Source organism: Pogoniulus pusillus, chromosome 39, assembly GCF_015220805.1.
Source record: "Pogoniulus pusillus isolate bPogPus1 chromosome 39, bPogPus1.pri, whole genome shotgun sequence".
NCBI classification, from domain to species: Eukaryota; Metazoa; Chordata; class Aves; order Piciformes; family Lybiidae; genus Pogoniulus; species Pogoniulus pusillus.
Window position 1 is genome coordinate 5267478 of NC_087302.1, and position 19277 is coordinate 5286754.

At 53.4% G+C, this 19277-nt stretch overlaps 1 protein-coding gene across 4 annotated transcripts in view; it reads right to left on the reverse strand.

Moving 5' to 3' along the window:
* Positions 1-19277, reverse strand: part of PLXNA2 (plexin A2) — a 238189-nt gene that overhangs the window by 52437 nt on the left and 166475 nt on the right. For 3 of the 4 annotated variants that reach the window (XM_064173717.1, XM_064173716.1, XM_064173718.1), the window contains exons 10-12: positions 10842-11042; positions 6961-7057; positions 5561-5754 (exon numbers count right to left, since the gene is read on the reverse strand). In XM_064173717.1, coding sequence (XP_064029787.1) covers positions 5561-5754; positions 6961-7057; positions 10842-11042 — 492 coding nt within the window. Of the gene's footprint in view, positions 1-3880; positions 4591-5560; positions 5755-6960; positions 7058-10841; positions 11043-19277 lie in introns of those variants that run through there. The other variant, XM_064173719.1, reaches the window with a different exon arrangement.

Consider the following 19277-nt stretch of genomic DNA (forward strand, 5'->3'; position numbering starts at 1 on the left):
CTCAGGCTGCAGGGCTGGCTGCAGTGACAGCCCACATGGCTGCTCTGACAGCCCACATGGCTGCTCTGACACAGGCAGCATGAGGAAGAAATGTTCCCTGGCTTCAATGGACATACTGCAGTAGAGAGGCTGCTCAGCTGCTTCTGCTCTGAGGAGGCTCTTCTGGGCAGGTTATCATAGAATCAAGCAGGTTGGGAGAGAGCTCCAAGCTCAGCCAGCCCAACCTAGCACCCAGCCCTGCCCAACCAACCAGCCCATGGCACTGAGTGCCCCAGCCAGGCTTGGCTGCAACACCTCCAGCCACAGCCACTCCACCACCTCCCTGGGCAGCCCATTCCAGTGCCAATCACTCTCTCTGCCAACAACTTCCTCCTAACATCCAGCCTGAACTTCCCTTGGCACAGCTTGAGACTGTGTCCCCTTCTTCTGTTGCTGCTTGCCTGGCAGCAGAGCCCAACCTCCATCTATACTACATACTGCAGCAGAGAGGCTGTTCAGCTTCTTCTGCTCTAAGAATGCTCTTTCTGGTCAGGTTCTTTTGGTTGTTGCAGTTTGGAACTTGACATTTTGGATCTTGACTTGGTGGATGTTGTCTTTATTTGGAGGCTGGAGTGAGGTGGGGGTCAGTCTCTTCTCTCTAGTTATCAGGTGACAGAATGAGAGGAAATGGCCTGAAATTGTGCCAGGGGAGGGTTAGGTTGGAGATTAGGAACAATTTCCTGGCTGCAAGAGTGGTGAGGGATTGGAACAGGCTGCCCAGGGAGTCTCACCTCCCACTAGAACAGAACAGGTCACTCGTGGCTTCAGCCAACCTGGCCTTGAACACCTCCAGGAAGGTTGTGGAGCACAGAAGCACCCAATGTGATCAAAGATCAAAGGTTTTGCTGGCCTTCCTTCCTCTTTCTTTCTTCCTTCCTCTTTCTTCCTTCCTTCCTTCCTTTCTCTTTTCCTTCCTTCCTTTTTACCTTCCTTTCTCTCTTTCTTTCTTTCTTCCTTCCTTCCTTCCTCTCTTTCTTCCTTCCTTCCTCTCTTTCTTCCTTCCTTTCTTCCTTCCTTTTTACCCTCCTTCCTCTCTTACTTTCTTTCTCTTTCTTTCTTTTTAACTTCCCTTCTTCCTTTTTTCCTTCCTCCCTTCCTCCCTTTCTTTTGTTCTTCCTTTCTTTTTTCCTTTCCTCCCTCCTTCCATCCTTTTTACCTTCCTTCCTCTCTTCCTTCCTTCCTTCCTCCCTTCCTTCCTCTCTTCCTTCCTTCCTTCCTCCCTTCCTTCCTTATTGTCCTTCCTTTCTTTCTTCCTTTTTTCCTTCCTTCCTTCTTAACTTCCTTCCTTCCTTTTTACCTACCTTCCTTCCTCTTCCCTCCTTCCTTCTCCCTTTCTCTCTTTCTTTTTCTTTCTTGCTCTAAGCTGGCTGCATCCCAGCTGATGAGCCCAGCAGGGAAGCAGCACATAAGCATTGTCATCCCTGCATGATCCTTCCTTGTCTCTGCCTTAGCTGATAGCACATTCAGAACCTAATTGTTATCTCAGCAGAGCAACTCCATTATTCAGCCTGACACTGCACCACCACCACCAACCCCCCCCTCCTCCAGCCCCCTTCAGCTGTTTGTTGCACTGATGTTATATTAATGAGGGCTGCAAATAAATGAACAGGAGATCAGAGTGCTGCTTGTTCAGGAGAGGAATGATTCTTACTTATTTATTGCTAGGACCACAGAGCATGGGGAAGTTTTATGCTGTTAAAGGGACACTGTCAGTGAGAGCTGGGGGCTCCCAGCCACAAGAAATAGCTCCTGCTGCTCATTTGTTGTTGTGACTGTGTGGTCAGGCATTGGAGTGGCTGAGGGAGATGGGGTTGTTTAGTCTGGAGAAGGCTGAGAGGAGAACTTCTCACTCTCTACAGCTCCCTGAAAGGAAGTTGGAGCCAAGCATTGCTCTCTTCTCCCTAGTGTCAGGTTATGGGACAAGAGGAAATGGCTTCAGATTGTGCCAGGGGAGGGTTTGGTTGAAGATTGGGAATGATTGGGGTGATGAAGCTGGTGAGGGGCCTGGAACACAGCCCTGTGAGGAGAGGCTGAGGGAGCTGGGGGGGGTGCAGCCTGCAGCAGAGGAGGCTCAGGGCAGAGCTCATTGCTGCCTGCAGCTGCCTGCAGGGAGGCTGTAGCCAGGTGGGGTTGGGCTCTGCTGCCAGGCAGCCAGGGACAGAAGAAGGGGACACAGCCTCAAGCTGTGCCAGGGCAGGTCTAGGCTGGATGTGAGGAGGAAGTTGTTGTCAGAGAGAGTGATTGGCATTGGAATGGGCTGCCCAGGGAGGTGGTGGAGTCTCCATCCCTCGAGGTGGCCAAGAAATAGGTGGCCATGGCAGCTGGAGACATGGTTTAGTGGCCATGGTGGTGCTGGGTTAATAGTTGGGCTCAAGGGCTTTAGAAGGCTTCTCTAACCATAACAATTCTGTGATTCTACTCAGACACTATCTCTGAGAACCTTCTGGATACAGAGGGTTTTCCTAATCATAGGATCATAGAATCAAGCAGGTTGGAAGAGACCTCCAAGTTCATCCAGTTCAACCTATCCCCCAGCCCTATCAAGTCAACCAGACCATGGCACTAAGTGCCTCATCCTGCCCAACCAACCAGACCATGGCACTAAGTGCCCCAGCCAGGCTTGGCTTCAGCACCTCCAACCACAGCCACTCCACCACCTCCCTGGGCAGCCCATTCCAATGCCAATCACTCTCTCTGACAACAACTTCCTCCTCACATCCAGCCTAGACCTGCCCTGGCACAGCTTGAGACTGTGTCCCCTTCTTCTGTTGCTGGCTGCCTGGCAGCAGAGCCCAACCCCACCTGGCTACAGCCTCCCTGCAGGCAGCTGCAGACAGCAATGCCCAATCTAAACCTCCCCTGGCCTAACTTGATGCCATTTCCTCTTGCCTTACCTGTTGTGGCTTGTGAGAACAAACCCACACCCACCTCTCTCCAACCTCTTCCCAGGGAGTTGTTGGGCAGAGCCAGCTGAGGCCATGGGCTGACACACCCCACTGAAACCTGGATTTTCTACTGCTGACCTTCCCTGTGCAATAACCCAACCTGCCAGCAGCAGCATGGACACCTCCCACTTGATTCTGTCATAGAACCACAGAATGGTTTGGGTTGGATGGGATCTTAAAAGTCATGGAGATGTAAACCACTGCCAAGGGCATGGACACCTCCCACCAGCTCAGGTGGCTCAAGGCCTCATTCAGCCTTGCCTTGGCCCCCTCCAGGTTGGGGGCATCCAGGACCTCCTTGGGCAGCCTGTTCCAATGTCTCACCACCCTCACTGCCAAGAACTTCTGCCTAATCTCTCTCCTATCATCTCCACATCCACCCAGAGTGCTCTCCTGAGACTCCAAACATCCCCTGGCAAGGCAGCCTACGCCTCCTGCTTTGAAGGCTGAGACACAGACCTGAATATGGAGACAAGAGATCTGTAAGAGCAAAGCTCTGCTCTTTTCTCCTTGGCCAGAGCCCAGGAGGGTTGCTTTCAAGCTGGACAGTGATAAAACACTCATTGGCAGCACTGAGCCTGCAGCCAGCCGGGAGAGCCAGCCTGGAAGTGTGCAGATGTGAGTCACTTGGTGGCTGGAGCAGAGGGGTTTTTTTCCCCCCTTTCTCTGCTTAGCTCAAGGAGGGATAAATGAATAAATCCAGGAGGGTTTTTTCCCCCCACATTACAGCTGTCTGAATGGTTTGGGGTGGAGAAAAATCTCAGGCAGAGGCTGTTTTGCTTCTTGCATCTTGTAGCATAAACTTGTACAAGCAGAAGAGCCCTCAGATAAGAGAAAGTTGGGCTCTGATTGCTGGCAGGAGAAGGTGAATAGCCAGGGAAGCCCTTAAGGCTCATTTTATCTCTCTGTAAAGATAACTATGGCTTGCCAAACACACACACAAGAACCCAGACAGGGGAGGGAGAGGCTCTCGACATTGCTTAAGGCTTTCACATCTCTGCACTGTCAGCACCACCACCTCTGCTCCTCAGCAGCCTCCACACTGCAGTTTACAAGATGCTGGACAAGAGAATTATTTGCTTCTCCAAAGTGTAATGTGGCTGGCAAGAAGGTCTAAGAAAGAAACATCAAAGGCTCAGCCAGGAGGGATGGACTTTCCTCTGCAATGTCCTCCTCCAGCCAGTCCCAGCCCTGACACAGCATCTACAGTTTCCTTCCTTCCTCCATAAACCAGAGGCTGATGCCTCCCAGGGAGAGCTCTGAGCATGAGGCACTTTACTTAGGCAAGTCAGAGTCAGGAGGAAACTTCTCCATGGTCCTGGGGTCCTTATTCCTGCTCTGTCATGAGCATCAGAGCAACAGGCTGCTTCAATCCAACACATTGTCACGCCCATGCCCTCCACCTGCTGCAGCACAGACACATGCTCAGGGCAAAGGAGGCTTTGGCTTGGTTTCTGGGGGGGAGTTAATTAAGTGAGAAACCCAAATCTTCTTTCATTCCCTCCTGATAAGAGTGTCACTCCTAATAGCAGCGTTAACAGACCGAGTGCAGTTCCACTGCTGGAAAAAAAGTGCTCCTGGGAGACATTCTGCATCCCTCAGTGGTCTGAACAGAAACACCAGAAGCATCAGCTAGAGACTAATTAGCTCCCTGGCTTAATTAGCATTCTTGCAACAGTCCATAGCGGTCACCCCAGCGCTGGTGAGAGACCAAGTGGGCTGCACAGCCTGGCCAGCTGCCACGAGAGCCACACACAGAAGGCAGTGCAGGGGATGGAGCCCCTGCTCCTCAGCTGGGTGGGCAATGGGGAGGGGGTTCAGGAGGAGGAGGCAGACACAAACCCACGCTGGAAGGAGGGAAGAGGAAACAGGGAGTAAAGGAAGAGGATGGGAAGGAGCAGGGAGGAAGGGGGAAGGAAGGGAGGAGGAAGGGGAGAGGAGAGAGAGAGGGAGGAAGGAAGGAGGGAAGGAGGAGGGGAAGAAGGAGGGAGGAGGAAGGGAGAAGAGAAGAAAAGAAGAGGAAGGAGGGAGAGAAATTAAGGGAAGAGGAGCGAGGGGAGAGGAGCGAGGGGAGAGGAAGAAAGGAAGATGAAGGAGGGAGGGAAGAGGGAGGGAAGAGGGAGGGAAGAGGGAGGGAAGAGGGAGGGAAGAGGGAGGGAAGAGGGAGGGAAGAGGGAGGGAAGAGGGAGGGAAGAGGGAGGGAAGAGGGAGGGAAGAGGGAGGGAAGAGGGAGGGAAGAGGGAGGGAAGAGGGAGGGAAGAGGGAGGGAAGAGGGAGGACAGAGGGAGGGAAGAGGGAGGACAGAGGGAGGACAGAGGGAGGACAGAGGGAGGACAGAGGGAGGACAGAGGGAGGACAGAGGGAGGACAGAGGGAGGACAGAGGGAGGACAGAGGGAGGACAGAGGGAGGACAGAGGAGGAAGAAGGGAGAGAAGAGGAAGGAGAGAGGGAAGAGGAAGAAAGGACGATGAAGGAGGGAGAGAAAAGAGAGGAAGGCAAGAGGAAGGAAGAAAGAGGAAGGAGCGAGGGAGGGAAGGAAGAGGAAGGAGGAGAGGAGGAGGAGGAGGAGCTCTCACCTCAGTGATGCGAGGGTTGGAGCATTTGACGTTCCTGCTGGACCAGTCGAGCCAGGGCTGCTGCGCGCCGGAGCCGCAGTGCGGCCGCAGCGTGCACTTGGCCTCGCCGCTGCACCACCCGCACTCGAACTTGGGGTCGGCTTTGAGGCAGAGCCCGCAGCTCTCTCGCTGGGCTGCGCACTTGTAGAGGTGAACTGAGGGCACAAAGGGTGGCCGCTGAGGAGGTGCTCGGCAGAGGAGATACCCACCCAGGGCTACAGCTGCTGCTGGACTTAGAGAAAGCAGCACAGGAAGCAGAGTCACGGAATGGTGAGGCTGGAAGGGAGCTCTGGAGATCATCCAGTCCAACTCCCCTGCTAGAGCAGGACACCCACAGCAGCTTGCCCAGGATCACAATGCCCGGGGGGGATTGGGATCTCTGCAGAGAAGGAGGCTCCACAACCTCTCTGGGCAGTAGGCTCCAGGCCCCTCAAAGCAAGGAAGTTTCTCCTTAAGTTGAAGCGAAACCTCCTGGGTTCCAGTTTGTGCTCACTGCTCTTTGTCCTAACAGTAAGCACCACTGAAAAGAGCCCAGCCCCATCCTCATGACCTCCACCCTTTGGATAATGATCAGCATTGATCAGATTCTCTCTCAGGCTGCTCTGCTCCAAGCTAAACAGCCCCAGGTGCCTTGGCCTTTGCTCCTCAGAGATGCTCCAATCCCCTCAGCATCCTCTTTGCCTTCCACCAAGGACATGGACCTGTTAGAGTGGAGCCAGAGATGGCCACAACAACGTTCTGAGGGCTGGAATCTCTCTACTGTGAGGCCAGGCTGAGTCAGGGAAGGCTCCAGGGAGACCTGGTGGCCTTTCAGTATTAAAAGGGGCTAAGAAAAAGCTGGGGACAGACATTTAACAGGTCCTGTCAGGACAGGACAAAGGCTGATGGCTTGAAACTAAAAGAGGGAGCTTCAGCCTGGAGAGAAGGGAGAAAGTTTTGATGCTGAGGGTCGTGGGAGCCTGGCCCAGGTTGCCCAGAGAGGTGGGAACTGTTCCAGGGCAGGGTGGTTTGGGCTCTGAGCAACCTGCTCTAATTGTAGATGTCCCTGCTGACTGCAGGGGGGTTGGCCTGGGTGCTTTAAAGGTTCCTTCTCACCCAACCCAGCCTGTGACTCTGTGATTCTGTGTTGAGTTTTGGCTTGACAAGACCCAGAGTGGCCTTGCAGATGTGGATCCCGAAGCCAAGGCTGCGCCGGCGGAGCAGAGCGAGTTGCCCTTGTCCAAAGTGAGCTCCACTGGGACCACATCTCTGCCTGCAGCCTCGGGGACAGCAGCTACCACCACTCCTGCCCCAGCAGCCACTTGCAGTCCCCATCATCACCCTCCTCCCCATGACTTAAAGCCAACTCAGGCAGACTTTACCTTTCAGATCTTCTGGGTTGTCAATAACAAAGTTCCCATTCCAAACCACGGCAAAGTCCACGGCCAGGTTGCTGATGTCCATCCCATCATAGAGATACTGCAGGAGGAGATGGAGAATGAAATGCTTGGGAGGATCTATCAGAGACACTGCCAGGACAAGCAGCTGTGGTTGTTCTCTGCTGATGTCTGAACCACCACACTTCTGCACTTCATCTCCAGGGTCCTGCTTTGACTGCCTCCTCCTCCTCCTCTTTGGGAAGAGATAATTAAATCAGATCCAGTCCTTGTGAGAGGGAACAGATTAATTATTCTGCTCACAGTGGTTGCTGTTGTCACTCAGTCCCCAGCTTACCAATACAGCCCCCTCCAGTTAATCAGGCTGGCAGGACTGCTGCCCTCAGGCTATCTCCTCACACAGTCTTGACTGGAAGCTTCCAGATCCCAGGGCACAGCTTTGCCTGGTGGAACTGGGAAGAGCTGAGATAAAAAGACATCACAGAATCATGGAACTCTTTTGGTTGGAAAAGACCTGAAAAATCATCAAGTCCAAGCATCAAATGGCTGCAAAAAGATCCTTGCCCACAGAAAGCAAACTGTATCCTAGGCTAAATCAAGGCCAGCAGGGCAAGAGAGAGGATTCTTCCCCTCTACTCTGCTCTGGTGAGATCTCCACCTCAAATACTGTGTTCAGGTTTGGTGTCTCCAGCATAAGAAGGACACAGAGCTGCTGGAGCTCAGAGGAGGCCACAAAGATGGTCCAAGGGCTGGAGCACTGCTATGAGGACAGGCTGAGGCAGCTAGGGGTGTTCAGCCTGGAGAAGAGAAGACTCCAGGGAGATCTCAGAGCTGCTTTCCTGGCAGAGCTGAAGAGATCCTGGAGGAAGGCTGCAGAGGGACTTGTCCTGAGGGTGTCCAGAGACAGGAGAAGGGGGAATGGTTTGAAGCTGAGGGGGAGCAGGGTTAGAGTAGAGCTAAGGAAGAAGATCTTCAGTACAGGGGTGCTGAGGTTCTGGAATAGGCTGCCCAGGGAGGCTGTGGATGTCTCTCCCTGGGGGTGTTCAAGCCCACTTTGGGTGAGGTCTTGATCAACCAAGTCTAATTGAGAGGTGTCCCTGGGCATGGCAGCGAGGTTGGAGTAGATGACCTCTGAGGACCCTTCCAACCTAAGCCATTCTGTGATTGCACTGGTGGGAATTATCCACCTTACCATGGTGGTGGTCTTAGGTTGATGGCTGCAGTTGATGATTTTTAGAGGCCTTTTCCATAAAAGAAACAATTCCATGATTCTGTGACCTTGGAGGCTGTGCCTGAGTGACTCTGGATGCTTTAGGTGAGTTTTCCAGTGTGTTCTGAAACTCCCACTATTGCAATCAGCACCAATGAGGCTTCATTTGGATGCTAAGTCAACCAAAAAGACTTAACAAAGGTGAGGGAACATTGCCACCTTCTTTGGGCTGTGGGAATGATGATTAAACCAAAGCAATCTGCTTGGAGTTGTCCCCATGCAAGAGTTGTGGAGGTTTCACTTAGTGTTTGGCTGCCCCAGTTCACCTCACCTGGGTTTTACTGGGATGCTGGGAAATGAGATCACATAAGGATCTGTCCTTCTGTCCTCTACTTAGCACTTTCCTATTAGCCTACCAAGAAGAAAAGTGCTTCTCTAATGTCTGCAAATTACTTTGGAGAGGAAAAGGACCGTGGTGTGAATCCATTTACCCTCCTACCCAGCTGCAAGGTCCAAAGTTGGGCAGTGACATCTAAATATCCAGGGAAAATGTTAAAAAATTCACACCTTCATTAACTATTGAAGCCCATCTGCACTGAATATTCAACCAGACCTTCTGCTGCTGCCTGAAACAAGCTGCTCGGGGCTTGTTTTGCCTCTGGACCTCTCTGAATGCACAGCAAGGAAGGGAAGGGCCATGCTGTCCCCCTGCCCATCTTCTAGCTAAAGCACCTCACCTGAGACCCAAGCTCCATGGGCTGTGGCTAGGAGGGTGCCCTGCATTTGCCACCCCCAGGAACCTGTCACAGTGACTTTTGTCAAGTCATTGGGTCAAGGTGAATTGTGTGAGGCTTAACAAAGCCAAGTATTAGGAGCAGTGTGGGCAGCAGGACAAGGGAGGTTCTTCTGCCCCTGTGGTCAGCACTGCTCAGGCCACTCCTTGAGTGCTGTGCCCAGTTCTGGGCTCCTCAGATCCAGAGAGCTGCTGAGGTGCTAGAAGGTGTTTGGAGAAGGGCAGCAAGGCTGGGGAGGGGCCTGGAGCACAGCCCTGTGAGGAGAGGCTGAGGGAGCTGGGGGGGTGCAGCCTGCAGCAGAGGAGGCTCAGGGCAGAGCTCATTGCTGTCTACAACTGCCTGCAGGGAGGCTGTAGCCAGGTGGGGTTGGGCTCTGCTGCCAGGCAGCCAGCAACAGAAGATGGGGACACAGCCTGAAGCTGTGCCAGGGCAGTTTGAGGCTGGATGTGAGGAGGAAGTTGTTGTCAGAGAGAGTGATTGGCATTGGAATGGGCTGCCCAGGGAGGTGGTGGAGTGGCTGTGCCTGGAGCTGTTCAAGAAAAGCCTGGATGGGGCACTTAGTGCCATGGTCTGGTTGAATGGATGGGGCTGGGTGCTAGGTTGGACTGGATGATCTTGGAGGTCTCTTCCAATCTTGTTGATTCTATGTTCAAGTGCTGGCTCCTGCACTTGGGTCACAAGAACCTTATGAACTTGGGGTGGAGTGGCTGGAAAGCTGCTGGGCAGCAAAGGACCTGGGGGTGTTGACTGACAGCAACTGAAGATGAGCCAGCAGTGAGCCCAAGTGGCCACCAGAATCCTGGCCTGGATTAGCAATGGTGTGGCCAGCAGGAGTAGGCAAGTGATTGTGCCTCTCAGCACTGGAGAGGCCACAACTTGAGCCCTGGGGTCAGTTTTGGGCCCCTCACTACAAAAAGGACATTGAGGGGCTGGGATGGGTCCAGAGAAGGGCAATGAAGCTGAGGAAGGGTCTGGAGAACAGGGCTGGGAAGGAGCAACTGAGGGACCTGGGGTTTTTTAGCCTGGAGAAAAGGAAGCTGAGGGGAGACCCCCCTGGAAGGAGGCTGAAGTGAGGTGGGGGTTGGGCTCTTCTCCCTGGTATCAGGTGATAGAATGAGATGAAATGGCCTGGAATTGTGCCAGGGGAGGGTTAGGTTGGAGATGAGGAAAAATTTCTTTCCTGCAGGAGTGGTCAAGGATTGGAACTGGCTGCCCAGGGAGGTGATTGAGTCCTTATCCCTTGAACTGTTCCAGAAAGGTGTGGCTGTGGCACTGGGGGACATGGTTTAATGGCCACGGTGGTGCTGGGCCAGTGTTTGGACTGGATAACCTTAGAGAGCTTTTGCAACTGTGATGATTCTGTGATTCTAAACCCCTGCCAGCTCCTTTGGCATGGCCTAGCCCATCCTGCAGAGGACAACCACCCTGCCCTGCCTGCTTCTCCAGCAGCACCATCCAGACCATTTCCCTCTCTCTGCTGTGCTCTCTCCCCTGGCAGTTTTCCTTCCCTGCACCACCACTGCTGCATTCAGCCAGCTACCATGACCTGGAACTCGACAGCTCCCTGATAAGGACTCTATGATTCTCCTTATCTCCCCTTCTGAATTAACCTGCCTTAACACCTTCCTCCATCCCCTCCTCCTCCTCCCCTTCCCCTCCCCAACCCCCCCCAGTCAGACAGGCAAGATAAAGGAGCCTCTCCTCTAAGGAAACACCTCATCATTCCCACCTGCAATCCAGGAGAGGTTAAGCTCCAGGGTGTTTCACCCTCCCCATGGCTGAGCCCAGCCCCACAGCAGCTATTGGCAGCTGAGACCCACTTCAGGCCCCTTTCTTTGCCCCCTTGGGCTGGCAGTGCTCACCGAGCTGTTCTGGCACTGGACGCTGGAGCTGTTGAAGCGCAGGGCGGGCACACGGTGCACGACGCCCTGGATGCTGAGGACACACTCGTAGCCACGCTGGCCAGACTGGGGCTGGGGCAGGTTCCTGGCCTTCAGAGTGATGGGTTTCACCTCTCCCACTGGGATCAGGATCTCCTCTGTTGGGGAGAGCTGGGGACAGTCCTGGAGGAGAGGAAATAGAAGAGAGGAGAGGTCACAGCGGTGCTGGTGCAGCCGTAGGTGCGGCCAGGACTCAGGCTGCTGCCTGCACTCATCTGGTCCAGGGCCAGGCACTTCTCAGCCCACCCAGGAGCTGCAGAGGAGTGCACAAATAGAAACCCCTGCAAAGGATTAAACCTCTTGGGGGCTGTCTGAACCTGACCCCAGGTCCTCCTCACTCTTCCCTGAGGATGGTCCAAATCTGACCCCAGGTCCTCCTCACTCCTCCCTGAGGATGGTCCAAATCTGACCCCAGGTCCTCCTCACTCCTCCCTGAGGATGGTCCAAATCTGACCCCAGGTCCTCCTCACTCCTCTCTGAGGACAGTCTGAACCTGACCCCAGGTCCTCCTCACTCCTCTCTGAGGACAGTCTGAACCTGACCCCAGGTCCCCCTAACTCCTCCCTAATGAAACACCTCACAATTCCCACCTGGAATCCAGGAGAGGTTAAGCTCCAGGGTGTTTCATTTTGATGTTTGATCACCAAAGATCACATTGGGTGATTCTGTGCTCCACAACCTCCCTGGGCAACCTGTGCCAGTCTCTCACCACTCTCACTGCAAACAACTTCTTCCTAACATCTACTTTCAATCTCCCCTCTGCCAGTCTAATCCCATTCCTTCTCCTCCTGGCATCACAAGACCTTGTCAATAGTCCCTCCCCAGCCCTCCTGGAGCCCACTTCAGGCAATGCAAGGCCACTCCAAGGTCCTCTCCAAGCCTTCTCTTCTCCAGGCTGCACAGCCCCAACTCTCTCAGCCTGGCCCCACAGCAGAGCTGCTGCAGCCCTCTCAGCATCTTGGTGGCCTCCTCTGGACTGGCTCCAACACTTCCAAGTCCTGTTTGTGTTGGGGGCTCCAGAACTGCACCCAGAACTCCAAGTGGGGTGTGAGGAGAGCAGAGCCAAGGGGCAGAATCCCCTCCCTTGCCCTGCTGCTCACACACTGCTCTTGCTGCATCTCAGGGCATATCTAAGGAGAAAATGCCCATCCCTCACTGATGCCCACACAGCCTGCCCAGCCACACTCCCCCCTCTAGCTCACAGCCAGAGCCAGGGGCTGTTGTTCCTCCAGTGGCTCAGGCATGCTGCAGATGAGCAGCAGCTGCTCCCTCAGCCTGGAGAAGGCAGCAGCTTAAACTGCTGCCTCATAAACCTTTTTAGTGGCACTTTTCCTTATATATTTTTTATTTTATTCCTAACAGGGACTTTCACAGATTAACAGCCAGGACTGAGCTGAAGCTCCACCAGCCAGAAAGCAACGGTGCTGGGAAGGGAAGAAAAGCTCTTTGCTGCAGTGGAGCAGGCTGGAAGGCAATGCCACCAGGAAGCTCAGCTCCAAGGTTCCCCCAGACCCTGGAATCAGCCCCAGCTTTACCCTACCACCACCAAGATCAGCTCTAATGTTCTTCCAGAGCCTGGTATCAGAGGTGGAATCACAGAATTGCAATGGTTTTGAGTTGGAAGGGACCTTAAAGACAATCTAGTTCCAACTCTCCCACCATGGGCAGAGACACCTCCCATTAGATCCAACCCCCACTGCAGCCTTTACCTCACCACCATGGGCAGAGACACCTCCCACTAAACCTAACCCCTCTTCTGCTAGATCCAACCCCCACTGCAGCCTTTACCTCACCACCATGGGCAGAGACACCTCCCACTAAACCTAACCCCTCTTCTTCTAGATCCAACCCCCACTGCAGCCTTTACCCCACCACCATGGGCAGAGACACCTCCCACTAAACCTAACCCCTCTTCTGCTAGACCCAACCCCTATTGCAGCCTTTACCTGACCACCATGGGCAGAGACACCTCCCACTAGCTCCAACCCCTCTTCTGCTAGATCCAATCCCCACTGCAGCCTTTACCCCACCACCATGGGCAGAGACACCTCCCACTAGCTCCAACCCCTCTTCTGCTAGATCCAATCCCCACTGCAGCCTTTACCCCACCACCATGGGCAGAGACACCTCCCACTAAACCTAACCCCTCTTCTGCTAGACCCAACCCCTATTGCAGCCTTTACCTGACCACCATGGGCAGAGACACCTCCCACTAGCTCCAACCCCTCTTCTGCTAGACCCAACCCCTACTGCAGCCTTTACTCCACCACCATCAAGCTCAGTTCCCAGGCTCCTCCAGACCCTGGTATCATGGATCCAACCCTCAGCACAGCTTTCACCTCATCACCAGCAAGCTCCTGAGACTGAGAACATTTCCCACCTTGAGCTGACTTTGCACACCAGTTCCTTCCTCCTCCTTATGCAGCACAGACTGCAGCACCTTCAACCCAACCCCTGGATGCATTTAAGGTTTCCCATTCAACTGCAAAGTCAGACTGAGGACCCATGGGAGGCCAAATGTCTCTGCTCCTGAGAGATCCCTAGCTCCAAGGCAAGTCCACCTTGAATGAGCTGCCCAGGGAGGTCATCAACCCTGGCTGTGTTTCAGGGTGGTTTGGATGTGGTGCTTAGGGCTATGGTTTAAGGTGAATGTTGTAGAGTAGGGCTCTAGGTTGGCTTTGGTGATCCTGAGAGGCTTTTCCAGCCTGCATCTTGCTGTGATTTGGGAGGAAAGGCATCCTGGAATCAGAGAATCACAGAGTTGTTTTGCTTGGACAAGCCCTCTGAGATCATTGACCTAACAGCACCATGGCCACTAAACCATGCCCCCAAGTGCCACATCCACATGTTTCATGAATCAGGGGTGATTTGCTTGGGCTGGAAATAATCATCTTGGTGGAAAAGAGCATCTGAGACCATGGGGTTCATCCATCAACCCAACACCACCATGGCTACTAAACCATGTCCCCAAGTGCCATGGCCACAGGTTTCTTGCACATCTCCAGGGATGGGGACTCCACCACCTCTCTGGGCAGCCTGTTCCAATCCTTGACGGCTCTTACAGTACAGAACTTTGCCCTAATCTCCAACCTAACCCCTCCCTGGCACAATTTCAGGCCATTTCCTCTTCTATTGCCCAACAGTAGGGAGGAGAGCCCAACCCTCACCTGGCTCCAACCCCCACCTGGCTCCAACCCCCACCTGGCTCCAACCTCCTCTCAGGGAGCTGTAGAGAGCAATGAGGTCTCCCTCAGCCTCCTGTTCTCCAGACTAAACACCCCCAACTCCCTCAGCTGCTCCTCCCCAGCCCTGTTCTCCAGACCCTTCTCTGGCTCGCTCCAGCCCCCTCCATGTCCTTCTTGGAGCGAGGAGCCCAAAACTGTGCCACAGAAATCTTCTATCACATTCTGATTGCAAGCAATATAAAAACCAACCCCAAACCCTCCAACCACATCACCAGTGGGAGAACCTCAGTGCAGAGTCCTGAGAGAAGAATGACTGTGTTATGGTCCATTATCCTTCCTGGCCACTGCCAGCCGTGAGATGACTGCTAAAGGAAGACTTCACCCTTTAGAGACACGAAGGAGGATGCACATTTCCCAAACCTGCTCTCTGGTGCTGAAAATGCTGCTAGCAACAATTGTTCTGCCATCATTACAGATGAGCAGGACAGCAGAGATAATTCCTCCCCCCTCCCCCTTTCCCCCCATACCCTTCTCCTTTTGTTTCAGTGGAAGAAAAATGTCACATTTGGCTTCTGGTGGAAACAAAAATCAGTACTAAAGGGATGCAGGCTGGGAGGGCTGCTCAGGGAAAACACCACGGAAGGCAGGCAGCCCCTGGGTGCTGGCTGACAGCTCCAGTGATCACACTAATAAGAGGCTATTCGTTTTGGGATGGAGAGATAGAGAGGGAGATGCCAGAGCAGAGAGAGAGAGAGAGCCCAGGATGCCCCCCGGGGAGCCACACTGCTGCTGCTGCTGCTGCATGTCTCAGCTGAACGAGGGAAGCTGCAGGGGCTTGGGAGGGCTCAGGGCTGGCTCAGGGACTGCACATCTTGCTGGAGGCTTCTCCTCCCTGTCTCTGCTGTTCCCCATCCAGGCTGCTTGCTCAGCCTTCAGCTCTTCTTTTCTACATGCTGCAAGAGGTGCAGCAGCGATGCAAAGCGCCACAGCTCTGCACACACACACCCAGACCTCCCATGGAGTGGGTGAGAGTGGGGTTGGGTCTCAGGTGGGTGCTGCTGTGGCAGAATTTTAGTCATAGAATCCCAGCGTGGTAGGAGGTTGGAAGGGACCTCTGGAGATCATCCAGTCCCACCCCTCTGTTAAAGCAGGGACGCTCAGAGCAGAGTGCCCAAGATGATGCTCAGAGGGCTGGAGCAGCTCTGCTCTGAGGACAGGCTGAGAGAGTTGGGGCTGTGCAGCCTGGAGATGAGAAGGCTTGGAGGAGACCTTGGAGTGGCCTTCCAGGATCTGAAGGGGGCTATGGGAGGGCTGGGGAGGGACTACTGACTATTGAGAAGGTCTTGTAATGACAGGATAAGGAAGAATAGGTCTGAAGTGGCAGAGGAGAGATTGAAAGTGGATATTAGGAAGAAGTTGTTTGCAGTGAGGGTGGTGAGACGGTGGCAAAGGTTACCCAGGGAGGTTGTGGAGCACAGAATCACCCAATTGGGCTCTGCTGCCAGGCACCCAGCAACAGAACAAGGGGACCTGCCAGGGCAGGTCTAGGCTGGATGTTAGGAGGAAGTTGTTGGCAGAGAGAGTGATTGGCACTGGAATGGGCTGCCCAGGGAGGTGGTGGAGTGGCTGTGGCTGGAGGTGTTGAAGCCAAGCCTGGCTGGGGCACTTAGTGCCACGGTCTGGTTGGTTGGGCAGGGCTGGGTGCTAGGTTGTACTGGCTGAGCTTGGAGCTCTCTTCCAACCTGCTTGATTCTATGATTCTGTGAAAGGTTTGTAGGGCTCAGGTCTGGTCCTCGATTCTGCCCTTCCCCACTCAACTGCCAGGACGAGCTGAGCCATCCAGGAAAGAGAGACAAAAGGCAGACTGCAGCCCCTGGAATATTACATTTTCTTCCCTAATCAGTTTACTTTGTTTTTTAATTCATGAGAAGCAAATCCTGCAGTCAGTTAGAAAGGCCATTATTGCCTCCTCTCACTAAACAAACACAGGCTGAATCCTCTCATTATCCTCCTTGACTTCCCTCCACCAGAATCAACACAACCCAGAAGAAGGATGCGCCGGAGAAAGACAAGGCTGGGAGGCATGAGCAGCACAGCCTCTCTGGGAACGTTCTGCACATGAAGTATCATCACACACCATTTACAAAGACAATTTTCTGCTTCTCCAACACTTTTTTAGCCTCAAAGACTCCAAGGTCTATAAATACCTTAAAGACCCACGACACGCAGCTGTCTCTCGGAGCAGAGCACCCATGGTTATTATTTGTGTGCAGCAGAGCAGTTTTAGTAGGTCAAAGCCTTCTTGCTCTTATTTGGAGAAGGGGAAAAAAAAAAAGCAACTGCCTAGAAATGGCAGGAGGCTCTTTTGGATGATGTGGATTCAGCCCAAAAGGGAAAGAAAACATAATGGGGTTGTACTTTTCATCTGAGTAAGAAACCAGAACCACGACCCCCAAACAGCAAACCCCAAAGTGCAGCGAATGTTAACTCGCCACAGGTGTTTGAACCTGATAAACAGAAACCAGTCTGGCAGAGGAAGGTGAACCCCCCCAGCTCACAGCTGTGTTCCCAATGACATCAATTAAGGTCCCCATCACTCATGGAGGCACATAATGCTTCATTGCTTGCTGCTGGAAAGGAGAACAGACCTAGCTCCTTGGAAACAGAAAAGCAAAGCAGCCCAAGCGCCACTTTTTGCCCTGGTAAATCCCTTCCCAAAGCCTTTTGGCCTCTGCTCTGTGCTCTGTGTGTGCTGTAACCAGGCTCTTCTCCATCCCTCTACCAACTGCTGGGCTACCTGCAGCCATGCAAACCATGGAAGCCTGCAGAGTCCATTTCTCACCCATTAATCACACAGTCCTAGAAGTGGCGAGGTTGGAAGAGTCCTTGGAGATCACAGAATGGTGTAGGTTGGAAGGGACCTCAAGGATCATCCAGTTCCAAACACCTGCCATAGGCAGGGACACCTCTCACTAGAACAGGTTGCTCAAGGCCTCATCCAACCTGACCTTGAACACCTCCAGGTGTTTAAGCTCCCTTTGATACTCCTCAGAGTCATCTTGTCTTGAGAAAAGAAAAGAGCTCAAAGCCTCAGCTCCTTGACAAGGTGATGGGGGACAGCAAGACCTTCTTCATGAGTGTTGCTCCTTGTTGTCTTCTGGCTGTGCTGACCAAGCTAAATGCTGCCCTTTTGTCCTGCTTCCCATGAAAACACAACCAAGAATCATAGAATGGCTTAGGTTGGAAGGAACCTCAGAGAGCATCTCCTCCAACCTCCCAGCCATGGCCAGGGACACCTCTCAACTAGACTTGGCTGCTCAAAGCCTCATCCAACCTGTCCTTGGACACCCCCAGGAAGGAAGCATCCACAGCCTCCCTGGCCAGCCTGTTCCAGAGTGTCAGCAACCTTGTACTGGAGAACTCCTTCCTAAGCTCCAGTCTAACCCTGCTCTGCCTCAGCTTCAAACCTTGGGGTTTGCTGTCCCCCATCACCTTGTCAAGGGGCTGAAGCTTTGAGCTCTTTTCCCTTCTCAAGACAAGATGACTCTGAGGAGCATCAAAGGGAGCTTGTTACACACCGAATCCCACTGGGACACAAGTTCTGATGGGCCAGGACTAAAAGGGAATATTCAAGATACTTCCTCTTAAATTAAATATAAAGGCACCAGAACAGTTCCAACCCACATGAACATGAGTGCAAATCTGCTGTGAGAAGAGGCACAGAGGGCTGAAAGTAGGGCAGCAGACACCAGTGCTGCTCCTTCCCTGCTGGAGGTTCTGCCATGGGTAGCATTGCTCCAGCTCCACACCCAGCTGATGCTCTGCTAGCAAGGCAGAGATGCTGCTGAGCATCCAGGCCATGTGCTAGCCCAAGTGAAAGGTCCATAGTGAAGGTTCAGAGATTGCACCAGGCTGGAAGAGACTCTCAAAACTCATCTTGTTCAACTCCTCTATGCAGTCAGCTGTTTAGTTTAAGGAAGAGGAGGCTGAGGGGAGGCCTCATTGCTGTCTACAGCTACCTGAAGGGACAGTGTGGAGAGGCTGCTGCTGGGCTCTGCTCACAGGGAACTGGAGACAGACCGAGGGGGGAATGGCCTCAAGCTGAGGCTGGGGAAGGTTAGATTGGACATTAGGAGGAAGTTTTTCCTGGAGAGAGTGGTCAGGCACTGGAGTGAGCTGCCCAGGGAGGTGGTGGAGTCCCCCAGCCTGGCTGTGTTTCAGGGTGGTTTGGATGTGGTGCTTGGGGCTATGGTTTAAGGTGAATGCTGTGGAGTAGGATTCTAGGTTGGCCTTGGTGCTCCTGAAGGGCTTTGCCAGCCTGGATGCTGCTGTGATTCTGTGACACCTCCAACTAGATCAGGCTGCCCAGGGCCACATCAAGTCTGATGATGAATGTCTCCAAGGATGAGGCCTCAACCACCTGTTCCTGTGTTTCACCACACTCATTGTGAAGCACATCCTGCTGATGTCTATCCTCTCTACCCTGCTCCAGTTTGAAACCACTGCCCCTCATCCTGCCACTGCAAGCCCTTCCAAACAGTCCCTCCCCATTTCTTTTGGCAGGCACCCTCCAGGCAGGCTGCTCTAAGGTCTCCCTGAAGCCTTCTCCTCTCCAGTCTGAGCAGGCCTGATTCTTTCATCCCTTTGATAATCTTTGTGGCTCTCCTCTGCACTCATTCCAACAGGTCCATGCCTCATGTTGGGGGCTCCAGAGCTGGACACAGCACTGCAGGTGAGGTCTCACCAGAGCAAAGCAGCAGAACTGCCTCTCTTGCCCTGCTGGCCACACTTCTATTGCAGGCTGATACCACTTTACATCTCCTGGCAAGAAACAGCCTCTACAAGACGAAGATGACAGAAGAAGCTCTTTGGAGACAGAGCAGTGCTGTGATCCCAGCAGGGACTGGCAGGGAAACCAACTCCTCCACTTGCTCCCTCCATGTGATCTCAGGCAGGCAAGTCCTGTGAGCCCCCAGGAGGGAGAAGGAGATAATGGGATTGTCCTACTTTGCCAGAGACTTGTCAAACATGTCTGAGATCATGGGGTTGAAGACCTGCAAACCTGAGAACTACGACTGTGAAGCCTGGGAAGACAACAATGCTTTGAGTGTGGAGGAGAAATCCCCCACATCACTGGAGAGAAGGGAAAGCAAAGGGTTTTGCTTCCTCTTCT